Consider the following 17,197-nt stretch of genomic DNA (forward strand, 5'->3'; position numbering starts at 1 on the left):
CAACAATTAATTTTTTTTCTTTGTTAATTTTTTTTTTAAATTAATTTCTCAGCCCCCAAAAAGGTATTTTTTTTATAATAAAAAAGAGAGGAGATAATTTTATATACAATTTTTTTTTTTTTTTTTTTATTATTAAAGGTAAGAATTAAATTATTATTATTGTTAATGATAAATTTCATTGTCGATAAAATAGAAAAGATTGAGAATCATAAGACGCGATGTGCGTTCGTCTTCGGTTCCATGAATTTCAATTTTTTTCGCATTTTCTGAAACAAAAGACGTATTTTTTTATTAAAAAAAAATTTTTTTTTTAAATATATTTTTAGAATATTTAGTGAAATAAATTTGTAAAATTTGAAAATAGAAATTGTTAATTCAAAACAAAAACTGAATTATTAACATTTCTCTTTTTATTCAGAGAAAAAGAGGTAAATAGATTTCAATTTAGAAAATAAAATAATATTTTACAAATAGCGAATAAAAAAAATATAGTTTACAAATTGCGAAAATAATATATTATTTTACGAATTGAGCGAAAAAAAAAAATATTTTACAAATTCCGATAAGAACCAATTTACAAATTGAAAAAAGAAATATTTAATTACGAAAGAAAAATATATTTTACAAATTGAAGAAAAAACAATATTTTACAAAATGGCAAAAATGTAAATTTTTTACTATATTTTCCAAAAAAAGGAATGTAAATTCTACAAATTAATTTTATAATTTAAATAAATTCTAAAATATTGTTCGAAATTGAAAAAATCGTTTTTTGTTACAAAATGAAAAAAAAACAAAATAAAAAAATCGTTTTTTTTTGTGTATAAAATTAAAAATCTTACCAATAATTTCCTTCTGATATTTAATTAAATCATTTTCAATTGATTTTCTAAAACGAAGAACAATTGTATTAATTGTTTGTATAACATTATCTTGTATTGTCTCCTTAAGTAAAAGACTTGGAAGTGATTTAATGAATTTAACAAATTCTACTTCACTATGCAATTCCTTTAAATTATGATTAATTGCAATTTCACTTAATAATGCAAAACATTGTAATTGAATTTCATTATTATTATTATTTGTTTGCCTTGCATTTAAATTAATTAATGCTTTCAATGTTTCACGTAATGAGCAACGATTTTGGTACCATATTTTGCTTGCTTGCAAAAATAATGTTCTCAATGTTCTCAATAATTGTGATAATGCAATTGTATCACGATTTGACCAATTATCCATTTTTTCTGCAAAAAAAAAAAATTTAGAGAAAAACATTTTTATTTAAAATTCAAATTCAAATTCAAATTTCTAATAACAAAAATTTTAATTCTATCAAATTTGTTAAATAATTGAATTAAAAAATATTTCAATTTCTACAAATAATTGACTTAAAAAGTAGTTTAAAATTTTTTTTTTAAATAATTGAAAAAAAAAAATTCAACTCACCATTTAAAAATTGTAAAATTTCACCACACAATTCCCTATCGATTGTCGTACGATTTTTTTTCTCCTGAATAGTCGTGAACCAAATGAATAAACGACAAATTGCTAAATTTTGTTCCAAACAATTGCAATTATCAATTAATTTATTTTCCATAATATTCAAATCATTTTGTCTACGTCTCATATTTCTTGATTCATTAATTAATTTTCTCTCAAATGGAAATGGTTTAATGAAATTTTTCACAAAATTCTCATAAAATTTCATTTTTATTTTAAAATTAATTAATATAAATTTCTCATTACTTTCATATTCAAATAATTCCTCAATAATATCAATAAATAATTGAAAAATATCAAAAATATTTTTTAACAATTCTCCCGCTTCATTATTAATTGTTGAATCATTAATTTTTAATTTATCATTACAATTTGGATAAATTTCTAACCAACTATCAAATAATAATGGCCACAGTGAATTAATATATTTCTCCAAATCAAATGAATTTAATTCATCAAAATTATTTTCATTTGTTAAATTTAATTCACATATTTGTAAATTTAATGAATAAATTGGTGCATAATTAATTTTATCAGTTGCATTAATTGTTTTTATATTTGTTGTTAAATTTAATTTTTTCGCACGTAAATTTTGCAATAAACCAGTAAGTATTTTTACAAGACTTGTAAGTACTTTTATACGCCATTTTGAACTTGTATTTTGGGAATTTAAATTTATTAATAATTGTCGGCCAGGTGATGATTCAATATTTAATTTTGATATCATTTCCAAAAAATTTGGTAATATTTTACGCCATTTTTGTGCTAAATAATTACCACAATTTTTTATTAATACATCGAGAAATAAAAGGGAATCTTCTTTAATATTTGGATTAATATGTGTCATACAACAATTTAAATATGATAATAAAATATCAATGAATGGTGTTAATTGTTCACGTGAAATTGGACTTAATATTATTGATAAAACTTTAAGTGATTCACGTCTTATTGCACGTTCACGATCAAGTGTTAAGGCACAAATTCCCTGTAGTAGGGAATTTAAATAGACACGTAATATTTCATTTGAATGAAGATTGAGAATTTCTTTTAATTCACGTACTGCATCCTGACGTACTGTTGAATTGTAATGTTGTAGCCTCGTCAATAGTTCCTGGTAAAATAATTTTATTTTTTTTTTTAACAATTTTTGCATTATTTTTGAAAATTTTTATTTTTAATAAATAATTTAATAGTTTAATAATTTAATAATTTAATAATTTAATAATTTAATAATATTATTAATTTAATAATTCAATAAATTAATATTTTGAAAATATGAAATTTTAGAAAAAAAAAAATTGCGCTGATATTTAAAAAAAATGTGATTTGAATTATTTTTTTGAAATTTCATTCATTTTTTTTATTTAAAAAAAGAAAAAATTGAAATAATTTTGTTTTATTGGATTTTTTTTGAAAATTCTAATAATTCTCAATTCTTTCAAAAATTTAATTTTTTGAAAATTTTAATTTTAATAATTAAATTTTTTATTACTATTATTATTATTATTAATTAATTAATTTAATAATATTTGAAAAATGTGAAATTTTTTTAAACAATTTTTGTTAAAATTTTACGAAAATTTTATGTTTTGATTTTTTTTTGGAAATTTCTTTTAGTTTTTAAATTCTTTAAAAAAAAAATTTGAATTTTTTTGTTTTATTGGATTTTTTCTAAAAAAAATATGTTTTAAATTATTATTTAATTTTTTTTTTGGAAAAAAAATTCCAATGATTCTCAATTCATTTAAAAATTTAGTTTTTCGAAAGTTTTATTTTTTTTCAAATTTAAAGATTATTTCAATTTTTGAATTTTTTTGAAAATTTAAATTTTAATAATTAAATTTATTATTATTATTATTATTAGTGCGATTCCAAGTGAGATTTTGACTTTTTCGGAGTAGGTTAACCGATTGCAATGAAACTTTGGAATTTTGTTATATATAGTAAGACTAATCTTTAACGTAAATTTCAGCCTAAAATATTTGTTAGTTTACGAGATTTGCAATAATAACAAAAAATTTAAAACTGCTATATCTTCCGTTCTAATAAACGGATTGAGGTCTACTTTTTTTAAAATGTCAAGGAAAATGAGAGGAATAAATCTCTTTCAGAACATTTTTTTATAATTTTACAACTAAAAAAATTATTAAATAATAATTGAATAACTTTCGCGCGACTAACTAAAATTCAATCACTTAAACGCTAAAATGATCTTACCTGTGTTTTCTTTAATGTTCCAAAGGATTTTTATTGTAAATGTAAGTTTAACTTAAGAAATTTTATTAATTTATTAGTATAAACAATTGAGATTTCTGCTAGTTGACGTGCAGACGACATTGCGCACGCAGCATTCTCACATAGCCAACTGACGTGATTCGTGGACTAAATTGGCTATGTGAGAATGCTGCGTGCGCAATGTCGTCTGCACGTCAACTAGCAGAAATCTCAATTGTTTATACTAATAAATTAATAAAATTTCTTAAGTTAAACTTACATTTACAATAAAAATCCTTTGGAACATTAAAGAAAACACAGGTAAGATCATTTTAGCGTTTAAGTGATTGAATTTTAGTTAGTCGCGCGAAAGTTATTCAATTATTATTTAATAATTTTTTTAGTTGTAAAATTATAAAAAAATGTTCTGAAAGAGATTTATTCCTCTCATTTTCCTTGACATTTTAAAAAAAGTAGACCTCAATCCGTTTATTAGAACGGAAGATATAGCAGTTTTAAATTTTTTGTTATTATTGCAAATCTCGTAAACTAACAAATATTTTAGGCTGAAATTTACGTTAAAGATTAGTCTTACTATATATAACAAAATTCCAAAGTTTCATTGCAATCGGTTAACCTACTCCGAAAAAGTCAAAATCTCACTTGGAATCGCACATTATTATTATCTATTAATTAAATATTTAAAAAATTTTAAATTCTTTAAAAACTAGTATTGAAATTTTACGAAAATTTCCTATTTTGAATATTTTTTATTTTAAATTTCTTTCAGTTTTTAAATTAAAAAAAAACCTTGAAAAATATTTTTGTTTTATTGGATTTTTTTAAAGAAAAATATTTATTATTATTATTGTTATTATTATTATTATTTTAAATTCCAATGATTCTAAATTCTTTAAAAAATTTTAATGTTTTTTAATTTAATTTTTGTAAGTTTCAATTTTTAAATTAAATTGAAAAATTTTTCAATTTTTAGTGTTTAAAGAATTTTAATTTGTAAATTATTTAAAAACTCGAAATAAAAATTTTTAAATATTTAAAACTTTTAGTTTAAAAAATGTTTATTTTTAAATAAAATCTTTTAAAAATTTTAATGTTTTTTTAATTTAATTTTTGTAAGTTTCAATTTTTTACATTAAATTGAAAATTTTTTAAATTTTTAGTGTTTAAACAATTTTAATTTGTAAATTTTTTAAAAATTCGTAATAAAAATTTTGAATTTTTCCAATTTTTTAAAAATTTATAATAAAAATTTTGAATTTTTCAAATTTTTAAATATTTAAAACTTTTAGTTTAAAAAATGTTTTTTTTTTTAATAAAATCTTTAATTATTTTTTATTAATCAAAGAAAGTTAATAAATAAATAAATAAAGTTTCGTATTTAAAAAAAAAAAATACAAAACTTTCGTAAGAAAAAATAATAAATTCACTTTGAAATTTTTATTTATTTTTAGTCTAGTAAAAAAAAAATCAAAATTTTGTTTTATTTTCTCTTAAAAAAATAAAAAAAAAGTTTTATTTTTATAAATAAATAAATAAAAATAGTAAAAATTTTGCAAAAAATAGGTTATAATTATTAAAACGATTAGAACTGTTATTATAATTTTTGTTTTTTTTACTAACCTTGACATTTAATTTTCGTCGACTGACAATTTCCGATGAATCTTGTTGTTTTAATTGTTCTTGAATAACAATTTTTTTCGACTTAAAACTCGTGTTCGTGACATTTTGTCCCTTTGGCAATTGTCGGGATTTTTTACTTGTTTTCAATTTTATTTTTGCCTTTTCGGATTTTAAATTTTTTATGTGCCTATTATTTTTTCCCATTTTTTCTGTTTTTTATTTCCTATTTATATAAATATCGTTATTTAATCTGATTTTTTCATTGAAAAAAAGGAAATTAAAACAAAAACAAAGTCACACACGTGATATTTTTAAGGTTATGACGACCGTCAAAATAATTTTTTTTTTAATGTTGGCAAAAATGAAAAAGTTGAGTTTTCATTATCTTGGGTTGGCATTATTGCTAATATTGCAAATGGCGTCGCCAAAAATGTAGAAGAAACACATTTTTCGTCAAAAGAAATTTTAATCCTTTAATTTTTGTAGAATCATAATGTTGTTTATAGATATTTTATGTTAATTTAATTCAGTTTTTAAATAAATTTTCGATAAAATTATATAAATTTATTGTCAGGCAATAGGAAAATTAGTATATTTTAGATAAAACTCGACACAGGAAAAATAACCTGAAAATAATTAGAATCACAAAAAAATATAAAGGTAAATATATAATTCAAATATTTAATGTAAATAATTAAGTATAAATTACAAATAATTGATATTAATATACATTTTTTATTCGATTAATAATAAATATGAAAATTGGAGATAAAAAAAGGGCTCTATATTCAACAGGAAATTATTTTCCATGTTGGTAGAAGTGAAAATAAGTTTAGTTTTTGTTATCTTGGATTGGCATTACGCAAATGTTGTCGCCTGCCAAGAAAGTTGGAGAAAATTTAATTATAGTATTTTTTTTAATCATAACGTTAGTTTTACATATTTTTTTTCGGGTAATTATTTGCAATTATATATGAATAATCGAAAATACAAAAAAGTTTCGTAAAGAAAACAAATTAAGGTAATATTTATCGATTGCATTCTCTCGCCAGATTTGAATTTTTTTTTTATAAAGTTAACAAAAATTTATTGGAAAGAAATATAATAGTAATAATAATAATTATTATTATTAGACGAGTAGTTTTTATAATTAATAAAATTGAAAATAAATAAAAAAGAAGGTTATTACAATTAAAGAAAAATAATTATAAAAATTTCTAATTATGTTGGTAGGAATGTAATTAGTTATTGGAAATTTTTTCTGCCTACGTTGGCATCACTGCGTACTACAGTTCACATTTGTTCACATTTCTGAAAAACAAATTCTATCAATCTAAAATATAAATTACATGTTTATTAGAAATAAAATTAACTTCTGTTTCATTTAAATATATTCAAGATTTCCAATTTTTCTTGCAGTAAATATAAAATTTTCTTTAATATTTCAATATTTTTTGTCAAATTTTCCGAGACATTGAAATTTAACCTTAAAATTACCACACAACCAATTTCATATTTCCATTCTAGATTTGTTGGAATATTTGTCCTTTATAATTTACAAAGAAAATTTAAAACGCAAAATTTTTATATTAATATATTAAAATTCCTATCGTGTGTTTATTTAATTTTTTTTTTCGTAAATATTTATTACAATTTTTTCTTCTTTTTATACAAAAAAATTTTTTTTTTTTTCGCTTACAAAGTTTGTAATTTAAACAATTTTCGAGAAAAAGAAATATTAAAATTAATATTTGAAATTTTAAAATTGATTAATTTTTTAATTATTCGTGAATTAATTAATTTCGTAATTAATAACTGAAATTTTTGTAAATCAATTAATTTCTTTATTAATATATTAAATATTGTTAATTAATTAAAATTTCGTAAAAACAAAAAAAATGACAAAAGTTTCAATAAAATTAACAATAAAAAAAAAATAATGAAAATTAATTAATCAATTTATAGGTGTTCAATATGTGAAGGTTGGGTGTTTGTTGCGGAGCTGCTCCTGGAGGAGATCTTGCATTGCTGAGTCGCAGTTCAATGTAATTTAATCAGAAATTTTTTTTTTTCCTTTAAATTTTCTATTTAAAAATATTTTATTAATTTTTATTAACAAAATTAATTTTATTAAATATTTAAAAAATAAGAATAACTACCATTAAAAAAAAAAACAAAAATTTGAAAATTATCAAGTTCGATCACTAAAAAATAATAATAAAATAAATAAATAAATAATAATAATAATAAATAGTATAAATATTTCCAGTAATAATAATAATAATAATAATAATAATAATAATAATAAATAATATTATAAATATTTCCAATATTTCAATAGTTGCAATAAAAAATAGTTTTTATTCTATTTATTTAATTTATTGTACAATTTATCGTAATATTTTTTTATTTTATTATCGTAATAATAATTATCATATATTAGAATTTATCACTTGGTAAAATATTGAGACAAATTATATATGTTGTGAATTTATCAATCTTCCAAGTCAAAGTGTTAAAAATAAAAAAACACTGCATTTTTGACGTTTCGACGGTACGACCGTCCTCATCAGAAACTATAAAAAATTATTTATTAATTAATAGAATTACAAAAAAATTACAAAAAAATTGTAATTGCGAAACACAAAGATACCCTTAACCATAATTTTGACTTCGACAATTTTAATATTCTTGACAACGAACCTGTTTGGCAGAAGAGACTGATTTCTGAAATGATTCACATAAATTTACAAAATAAACCATTAAACAAAAAAGATGATACAAAAAATCTTAACAAATTTTACAAAAACTTTTTTAAAAAATTATAGCATTACATTTTTCACAAAAGGGTCACAAGGGTTTTCCATTGTAAGAGGGACTATTTTATGACGTTTTCGGTACTAATTTTTTTCATAGATGTATCCAGATTGAAAGTTTGTGAATTTTTTTTTTGTTTTGAAATATATAGAGAAAATGTTTCGATAATTTTCAAAATTTTTCGAAATTTTAAATATTTTCTGAGAACTTTTCTTTGAAAAGACTTTGAATCCTCAGTTGCTCTTCAGCATTTGCCGAAGAGGTATGTATTAAATTCGCGAGTAAGTTAGTGTTGTAAGTAATAAATTTCATTGTGAAGTGATGTGAACTGATGAATTCCTTGGATTAAGAATAATATAGTTTTATGTTTAAAAAGTATTTAAAAACTTTTCTGGAAGTTATTGTGTCGTATGTGGTTACAAGATGAACAACTATATAATTTAAAATTATTATTGTAATAGACTACTTATTATGTATTTTGTAAAAAATTTTATATTGATTTATTCAATAAAATTATAGTTATTTGTAAATCATTATAATTCTATCATATATCTAATAACAATCCCTAAAACTAATAAGTAGTAATAATTGATAATTATTTACGATCTCAAATATTTTGTTTTCTAACAAAATTATTTTTTTTCAGGCAATTGGTTCAGTTGAAGAAAGATTTTTCCATTTGAAGAGATGCTGTCATCGTATTTTTTATACAACGTAGAAATTTTCCCTTATAGGTGATTTTTTTTCCAATATTTTTCAAAAAAATATCAATAAATGAAAAAAAAATAGAAAGGATTGAGGCAAGGCTGCTCCCTAAGTCCAATGTTATTCAATTTATTAATTGCGGATTTGGAAGAGAAAATGAAAAAAAGAGATAAAGAAGGGGTTATTTTAGGGAGGGGGAGGGTTTTTTCGTTAGCGTATACGGATGACGTGGTTTTTATGGCTGAAGAGGTGAATGGAATGAAGTTACTGTTGAATGAGTTTGGAAAGTATGTGAGAGAGAAAGATATGAGCGTGAATGTGGAAAAAAAACAAAGGTTGTAAGATTCAAAAAGAGAAAAAAGAAGAATGAGATAATATTGAAGATGAATGAAAGAAGGGTGGAAGAGGTGAATGAATTTTGTTATTTGGGATATTGGTTTAAGTGAAAGTGAGAAAGGAGAGGATAGTGAGGGTAATTTAATAGGGGTGGGTTACGATTTTATTTGAAAAAGCCAAAAGGAACGGGAAACGGAAGCCCAGGCACTTTTGGCGGATTTGAAAAATAAATTTATTAGAATTATTTTGCGTGTTTAGAGTTAAATTTAGTTTAATTTAATTTCTTTTTTTTATGTTTTCAGGTCCATTTCAATTTTTGCAAATATCTAAAAAAGACTAGGAAGGATGTGGAAGAAGAAAAGTGGCCCCAGCATACAATTTTTTTTTCCTAAAATTTTTTTTCTCTTTTCTTATTTTTTTTTTTTGTGCTCCCAACCTTTCGCAGAAGTGCGATCAAGAAAAAAGGGATCTTTGGGAGTTGGCCTGAAGCGCTCGAGAAGTGGCGATGACGTTATTGCCCCGACGTGGGATGATTCGCCGATCGATGAGTCGTTTTTTATTCAAACCACTTCCCTGTTTAAAACGGTTTTTTTTTTGATAAATTCAAATTTAAATAGATTCTAAAGTTGAAAATTAATTTTTTTTTATATATTTTAAGTCCAATTTTCTTGACTAAAAAAAATTAAATATATAATAATTTAATTTCGGACTTGAGAGCCAGTAAATAATAAATTCGATTCAAATAAAATATTTTTTAAAAAAATGAAAAATAACAGGGAAGTAATTCTGACAACATAGTGACAGCATTGACAAAAATTTATTATTTTCTAGTATTTTTTTTTAGGGGTATATAATCTAAAAAAAAAGCGTGTGATATTTTCGGAAAAGCCCCTGAAAAATTTGTAACACTTCCTACAATTCGAAAATACATTACACGTTTTGTGGATTTTACTACCTTAATACAACGTAAATTAATAATATTGTCAATGTTTTCTTTTCCACTGTTTAGATTATTATTTATTTCATGTATGTTTAATATTTTTAATATTTTATAATTTCAAAGTAATTTTAAAGTAATTTTCTTTCTATAAAAAAAAGTAATTTAAACTAAATTTATAAAATTTATTAAATTAATTAATCTTAATAATTTTTCAATTTTGCATATCAGTAAATTTTTGTATTTAATTTTCAAAAAAGTTAATTAAAAATTAAAAGTTTTTTTTGATAATTTTTTTTTAATGAGGGACTAATTAATTGTTTTCTTTTCAGAAAAAATCGCTCAGGTGACGGTTGCATCCCGGGACGTTAACCCTAGTGTAGGTCATTTTGCACCTGGGCGATATTAGTTTCGTTTCGATAATCGTTTTCGTCTTCGAATCTGTATAGGTAGAGAATTCGGGAAAAATAGTAAAGAAATTTTTTTTTTTTAATATAGTCGGGAAAAGTAGGAAAAAATTTTTTTTTCGTTTTAAATATAGCTATAGGTAGGGAAAACGGGTATGAAAAAAAATGTAAGTAAAAAAAAAAGTAACTGGAGTACCAGTGAAAATTTATTTTATTTCAATATTTTATTTTTTGTCACTATGTTGTCTTATATTTTAATTTTTTGTAAATATTTCCTAAATGTTTGGTAAATATTTCTTAAACGTTTGATAAATATTTCCTAAATGTTTTTGTAAATTTTTTTCTAACTGTTTCTTATGAATGTTTTTGTTTAATTCATCATTATTTTCAGTTGAATCATCGTGGTGAGAAAATAATATTTTCTTTTCAATTTTAATAATTTTTTTTTCAATATTGTGTAATTAATTATATTTTTAATTTTAATTAATCTTAATTAATTAATTAATATATTTATTATATACTATACCGTTTAAGAATTTAGAGAATAAGCCATTTTAATTTATTATACAAAATATATTAATTTATTTAACATAATTTAATTAAAAAATTTTTATTTCAGGATTTATTATAAAAAATATAATTTATTTATTTAACATAATTGAATGAATTCTAAAAAATTATTTTTTCTATTTCAAGAGAGTGATAAAATTTAATTATTAATTTGCAATTATTTGGAATATATTTTCTAAGTTTTTAAATATTCCTTTTTTTCGATTTCAATCTCTAAAAATTAAATTAAAAAAAAAAACGTGATTTCGGGAGTGTTCGATTTTTCTTAAAATCGCGTTCGTTCGATTTAAAAAAAAGTAATTTAATATTTTAATTTTATTATAAGTGTACTTGTGATTTTTAAAATCGTGTGTAATTTTTTTTTTCAATTTGGAAAACACTGGAAGCGTCACTACGGAATGGAGATTGGCAACATTGGAGGAAACAAACGGAAAAAAATGGAACTAGTGGTAAGATTTTTCAAAAAATTTTTTTATTAATAATTGAAAAATAATTCTAATTAAGATTTATTTGTATATAGTTCCAATATTGAAATTGTTATTTCATAAAAAATTCCCCAAAAAAAACGTCCTAAATTTTCTTTTGACCGAAATTACAAATGTCCGAAATTTGAAAATGGCGCCAATTTTTTTTTCTTTTTTAGTTATGTTTATATTTGCAATTTCGGTCAAATGAAAAAATCGGACATTTTAGGAATTAATAAATTAATATTTTAATTAAATTATTAGTAATTAATAGTAATTATTAATAATAATAAAAATTATCGAGTAAACAATTAAGTTAATTAAATACAGTATCAAAGAATTTTTCAAAAAAATTTTCAATATAAATGTAAATTTTCGTAAAATAGCAAAATAAATTTTTAACAGCCTCTTTGATACACGAAATTGTATTCGAAGAATTATTAAATGTTTCTGTGAATTTTTCTTTTGGAATTAATGATTCTTTTATTATTGTTTCGGTAGTCGTTATCAAAACAGTTTGTCTTTTTGGAATAGAAGTCATTGGTATTTCTTCATCATAAACATTGTCATTATTATCCCAATCATTTCTCAAATTAACAATAACAGAACTATCCTTGATTTTTTTTGATGTTGTAACCCCTTGAGATAAAGAAATGATCTCAGTTATAAATTCCCTTAGTGTTGATGATTCCTCTTTAGTAAATATTAGTTTGGTTGTTGCAAGTTGCTCTTCTTTAATTCTTGATTCTGATAAAATTTTTGTTTCCTGTTTTGAATTTAGAGATACTGTCGTTTCTGATTGTTCCGATTTTGGGTTATCTGTTTTTAAAATTGATTTATCATTGGATATTGTAGTTATATTTTTTGGTGAATTTATCTCTGTATTTGTATCGAATGCTATAAATTCTGGTTCTAATAATATTGCAGCTGGTAATGATTCTGTTGTACCAAATATTTCATCATTGGTAGTATTTGCAACAAAATCGTTTGTTGAAGAAGATACTGCCTCTGTATTTGTATCAGATGTAAATTCTGTTGCAACTTGACCTTCTACTGTTGGGGCAACTGATGCTGGATAAGGTTCTATAGTACCAAATATTTCAGTAGTAGTATTTAGTGCTGTATCAGGATCTGTTGTTAAAAAAGATACTAATGTATCATTTGTAGAAAATATTCCAACTTTCGTAGTGTTTAGTGCTGCATCAAAATCTGTTGTTAAAAAAGATTCTATCGTTTCATTTGTAACAAATAAAGTACCTAAGGTTGTAAATATTCCTTTCGTTGTTGTCGATAAAGGTACTTGAATTGTAAATAATTGTTTCCTTGTGGTAGTTTCTAATTCTGATCTAATTTCACTTATTTCTGTAAAATTTTCTATTGCAATTGGTTCATAATTTATTTGTTCATCTGTACTAAAATTTGCCTGATCCAATTCTGGTACAATTTCTATTTCTGTAGAATTTTCCATTGCAATTGGTTTATAATTTGTTTGTTCATCTGTACTAAAATTTGCCTGATCCAATTCTGATACAATTTCTCCTATTTCTGTAAAATTTTCCATTACAATTGGTTTATAATTTATTTGTTCATCTGTACTAAAATTTGCCTGATCCAATTCTGGTACAATTTCTATTTCTGTAAAATTTTCTATTGCAATTGGTTTATAATTTGTTTGTTCATCTGTACTAAAATTTGCCTGATCCAATTCTGATACAATTTCTCCTATTTCTGTAAAATTTTCCATTACAATTGGTTTATAATTTATTTGTTCATCTGTACTAAAATTTGCCTGATCCAATTCTGGTACAATTTCTATTTCTGTAAAATTTTCTATTGCAATTGGTTTATAATTTGTTTGTTCATCTGTACTAAAATTTGCCTGATCCAATTCTGATACAATTTCTCCTATTTCTGTAAAATTTTCCATTACAATTGGTTTATAATTTATTTGTTCATCTGTACTAAAATTTGCCTGATCCAATTCTGGTACAATTTCTATTTCTGTAAAATTTTCTATTGCAATTGGTTTATAATTTGTTTGTTCATCTGTACTAAAATTTGCCTGATCCAATTCTGATACAATTTCTCCTATTTCTGTAAAATTTTCCATTACAATTGGTTTATAATTTATTTGTTCATCTGTACTAAAATTTGCCTGATCCAATTCTGGTACAATTTCTATTTCTGTAAAATTTTCTATTGCAATTGGTTTATAATTTGTTTGTTCATCTGTACTAAAATTTGCCTGATCCAATTCTGATACAATTTCTCCTATTTCTGTAAAATTTTCCATTACAATTGGTTTATAATTTATTTGTTCATCTGTACTAAAATTTGCCTGATCCAATTCTGGTACAATTTCTATTTCTGTAAAATTTTCTATTGCAATTGGTTTATAATTTGTTTGTTCATCTGTACTAAAATTTGCCTGATCCAATTCTGATACAATTTCTCCTATTTCTGTAAAATTTTCCATTACAATTGGTTTATAATTTACTTGTTCATCTGTACTAAAATTTGCCTGATCCAATTCTGATACAATTTCTCCTATTTCTGTAAAATTTTCCATTACAATTGGTTTATAATTTATTTGTTCATCTGTACTAAAATTTGCCTGATTCAATTCTAGTATAATTTCTATTTCTGTAAAATTTCCTATTGCAATTGGTTTATAATTTGTTTGTACATCTGTACTAAAATTTGCCTGACCCAATTCTAGTACAATTTCTCCTATTTCTGTAAAATTTTCCATTACAATTGGTTTATAATTTATTTGTTCATCTGTACTAAAATTTGCCTGATTCAATTCTAGTATAATTTCTATTTCTGTAAAATTTCCTATTGCAATTGGTTTATAATTTGTTTGTACATCTGTACTAAAATTTGCCTGATCCAATTCTAGTACAATTTCTATTTCTGTAAAATTTTCCATTACAATTGGTTTATAATTTATTTGTTCATCTGTACTAAAATTTGCCTGATACAATTCTGATACAATTTCTATTTCTGTAAAATTTTCCATTACAATTGGTTTATAATTTATTTGTTCATCTGTACTAAAATTTGCCTGATCAAATTGTGATCCAATTTCTCTTATTTCTGTAAAATTTTCCATTACAATTGGCTCATAAAATATTTATTCTTCTGCTTCTGTACTAAAGTTTGTATTTGGATTTTTAATCATTGTAATTGTTTTTCTTATTGTCAATGGTTCGTTTCGAAAAGATTTTTCATCCATTTCAGTTAGATTTTTTCTAATAACAACTGTTATTGTATTTTTTATTTGTTCATTCAAAATTGGCTGAAACAAATTTTTTCTGTAAATCTTGTTTTAATATTTATAAATAAATAAAAGAAAAATAAATAAATTTTACAACATTAATAAATAAAAAGTGAAACGAATCAATTTTTTTCAAATTTAAAATACAATTTTTTTTTAAAATTTTTATTGTAAATAAAAAATTATTACCTTCTCTGGAAATGAATTTGTTATCCATGTCTCGTTAGACAAATTTAGTTCTTCGTTGATATTTTTTTCATCATTAACACTTAAACGAAAATTAATATCGTTTCTTTTTTGATTATTTTTATATTGACTATTATTATTACTATTATTTTCATTATTATTATTATTATTATTATTATTTAAAATTGAAAGCTTATTTTGATTTTCTGAAAAATTTCGGCAATTTATTAAAATAATTAAATTATAAAAATTAAACATTAGCAATAAATTCATTTTTCACTCGCGTGTAATTATTTAAAAATTTTAATATTGAAAAAATTATTTATTGTCGACCTTCTATATGTATATCGCTTGCAATTTAATAAAATGTAAAAAAGTCTTTCCTTTTTTTTTATACAAAGCAAAATTTATTATTTTGAAAAGTAATTTCATTTTTTTTTTGTATATAAATATAAAACAAAACGTTAAGAAATTTAAACATTGTTTAATAATAATATTTGAAAATAATTTTTTTAAAAATAATCATTTTGATAAAATTTATGTATGACGCGGACATTTAATTGCCCTTGACCGATTTTTTTTTTAATTTTTCATTACGAATTTTTTTTTTTTTTAATTATATTATATTTTTAAATTTAAATTCTAGTATAACGTGACTTATCGAAATGTTTAGAAAATTTGATTTGAATTTATAAATTGTAAAATGTTTTTTAATTTAATTATCAATTTTTAAACATTTGAATATGGGATACAAAATTATAAGAAAAAAAAAAATTAGAATTGGAAAATTAAAAAAAAACCCTTTTTTATATTTAAAATTTAAATTAAAAAAAAAAAAGAAAAATTCCCTAATTTTTATGAATTTAAAAAAAAATTACCGTTAAAAATCTAAATAGAATTTGAATCGTGAATCGTGCGCCAAGGAAATATCGTGGGAAGTGTGTGTGTGTGTGTGTGTGTGTGTGTGGGGCTCTCTCGAGTCCTGCATTTCTATTTTTTTTTTTTTTCGAAACGGCTTTTCTGGGTCAAGGGCCTTCACGACTGTGTCTCCTTATTTTGCATAAGCACTACGAGACGGAAGTAATCCAACCTCGTGATTCTCGTTTATCGACTCTCCTTCGAAACCAATTAACGGGATTTAGGTTCAATAGCATCTGAAATTCTATTCACGAGAATTTTTGTTTTTTGCATTTTTGTGTGTTCTTTTTTCTTTGAGGAGAAAATTACACATATTTTTTTAAGTTTTTAATTTTTATTATAATTAAATTTTTTTAATTCAACAAAAAATTTTTTTTTTTTTGTAAAATTACCAGCGCTTTAGAATTTGAATTTTAAAAATGAGCGCTTCCAAAGTAAAATTTTGTGAAATTTGAAAGAAAAATATATTTTCAATAAATAAATAATTAATTAATTAAAGTAGTTTCAAAAAATTGTTCGAAAAAAGTAAAAATCAAAAATTTGTAATAAAATTATATAATATCATTTTATTATCAATATAATTTTCTTTTTTTTGAAAAACATACATAATCAGTTCTATATACAAGATAAAATACACACCAAGACAAATATATTGAAATTATTATATACGTAAATATATTGTCTTTCGATTTTCAAAAAATTGAAATTTTTTTTTAAAACACCTAAAAATTCGATTTTTTGAAAATGTATTTTTTTTATAATTAATGACATTTTTTTTTTTTTATAATAAAACATTTTTTGTCGATTTATTTTAAAAAGTAATAAAAAAAATTTTTCTATACTACGAGTTTTCTGTTATCTACAAATGAATTTTTAATAATAACGTGAGGAAATAATTGCAACTATATTTATATATATATAAAAAAATTTTAATTAATTATAATTATTTTAATTAATCACGATAGATATTTTATTGTTCTAAATCAGGATAAATTCTTTTTTTTTTATTCTGTCCCCCCATTCCCCTATACACATTTTATCTACACATGTACAAGATTACGAAAATATTTTCAATTTTTTATTTTGTCCAATAATTTTTCAACTTTTTTGCCAGAATTTTATATTTTTGTAGTGTCAAAAAAATTTTTTTTTAAAATTATTAAACAAAAAATTTCTATTTACGAATTTTTTTCTATTTTTCATTTTTCAAGATTCTAGA

General features: G+C 21.8%; 1 protein-coding gene and 1 long non-coding RNA gene across 3 annotated transcripts; one reads left to right on the forward strand and one right to left on the reverse strand.

Moving 5' to 3' along the window:
* Nucleotides 1–94: 94 nt before the first annotated feature.
* Nucleotides 95–5,699, reverse strand: LOC127277446 (testis-expressed protein 10). The gene is made up of 4 exons (XM_051298560.1): nucleotides 5,359–5,699; nucleotides 1,447–2,614; nucleotides 843–1,244; nucleotides 95–266 (listed from the first exon to the last, which is right to left on the reverse strand). Exons 1-4 carry the CDS (start codon nucleotides 5,560–5,562, stop codon nucleotides 163–165), a joined length of 1,878 nt encoding a protein of 625 aa, XP_051154517.1. The 5' UTR covers nucleotides 5,563–5,699; the 3' UTR covers nucleotides 95–162.
* Nucleotides 3,410–9,872, forward strand: LOC127277447 (uncharacterized). 2 transcript variants are annotated; one of them, XR_007842370.1, is made up of 4 exons: nucleotides 3,410–4,038; nucleotides 7,324–7,403; nucleotides 8,822–8,909; nucleotides 9,519–9,872. It is a non-coding gene; the product is annotated as an uncharacterized LOC127277447 (long non-coding RNA). The 2 variants fall into 2 exon arrangements; XR_007842369.1 differs by lacking the exon at nucleotides 3,410–4,038 and adding an exon at nucleotides 6,696–6,776.
* The last annotated feature ends 7,325 nt before the right edge of the window (nucleotides 9,873–17,197 follow it).

Source organism: Leptopilina boulardi, unplaced genomic scaffold (assembly GCF_019393585.1).
Source record: "Leptopilina boulardi isolate dan_hultmark-lab unplaced genomic scaffold, ZJU_Lbou_2.1 LbouV2_169, whole genome shotgun sequence".
NCBI lineage: Eukaryota > Metazoa > Arthropoda > Insecta > Hymenoptera > Figitidae > Leptopilina > Leptopilina boulardi.

What these genes read in the sequence shown, in the direction of transcription:
- LOC127277446 (XM_051298560.1), bottom strand. Translation starts at nt 5,562, where the DNA reads ATGGGAAAAAATAATAGGCACATAAAAAATTTAAAATCCGAAAAGGCA. An exon ending in GACGAAAATTAAATGTCAAG is followed by an intron (nt 2,615 to 5,358) that starts GTTAGTAAAAAA and finishes TTATTTTACCAG; the next exon opens with GAACTATTGACGAGGCTACA. An exon ending in ATATCAGAAGGAAATTATTG is followed by an intron (nt 267 to 842) that starts GTAAGATTTTTA and finishes CTTTTGTTTCAG; the next exon opens with AAAATGCGAAAAAAATTGAA.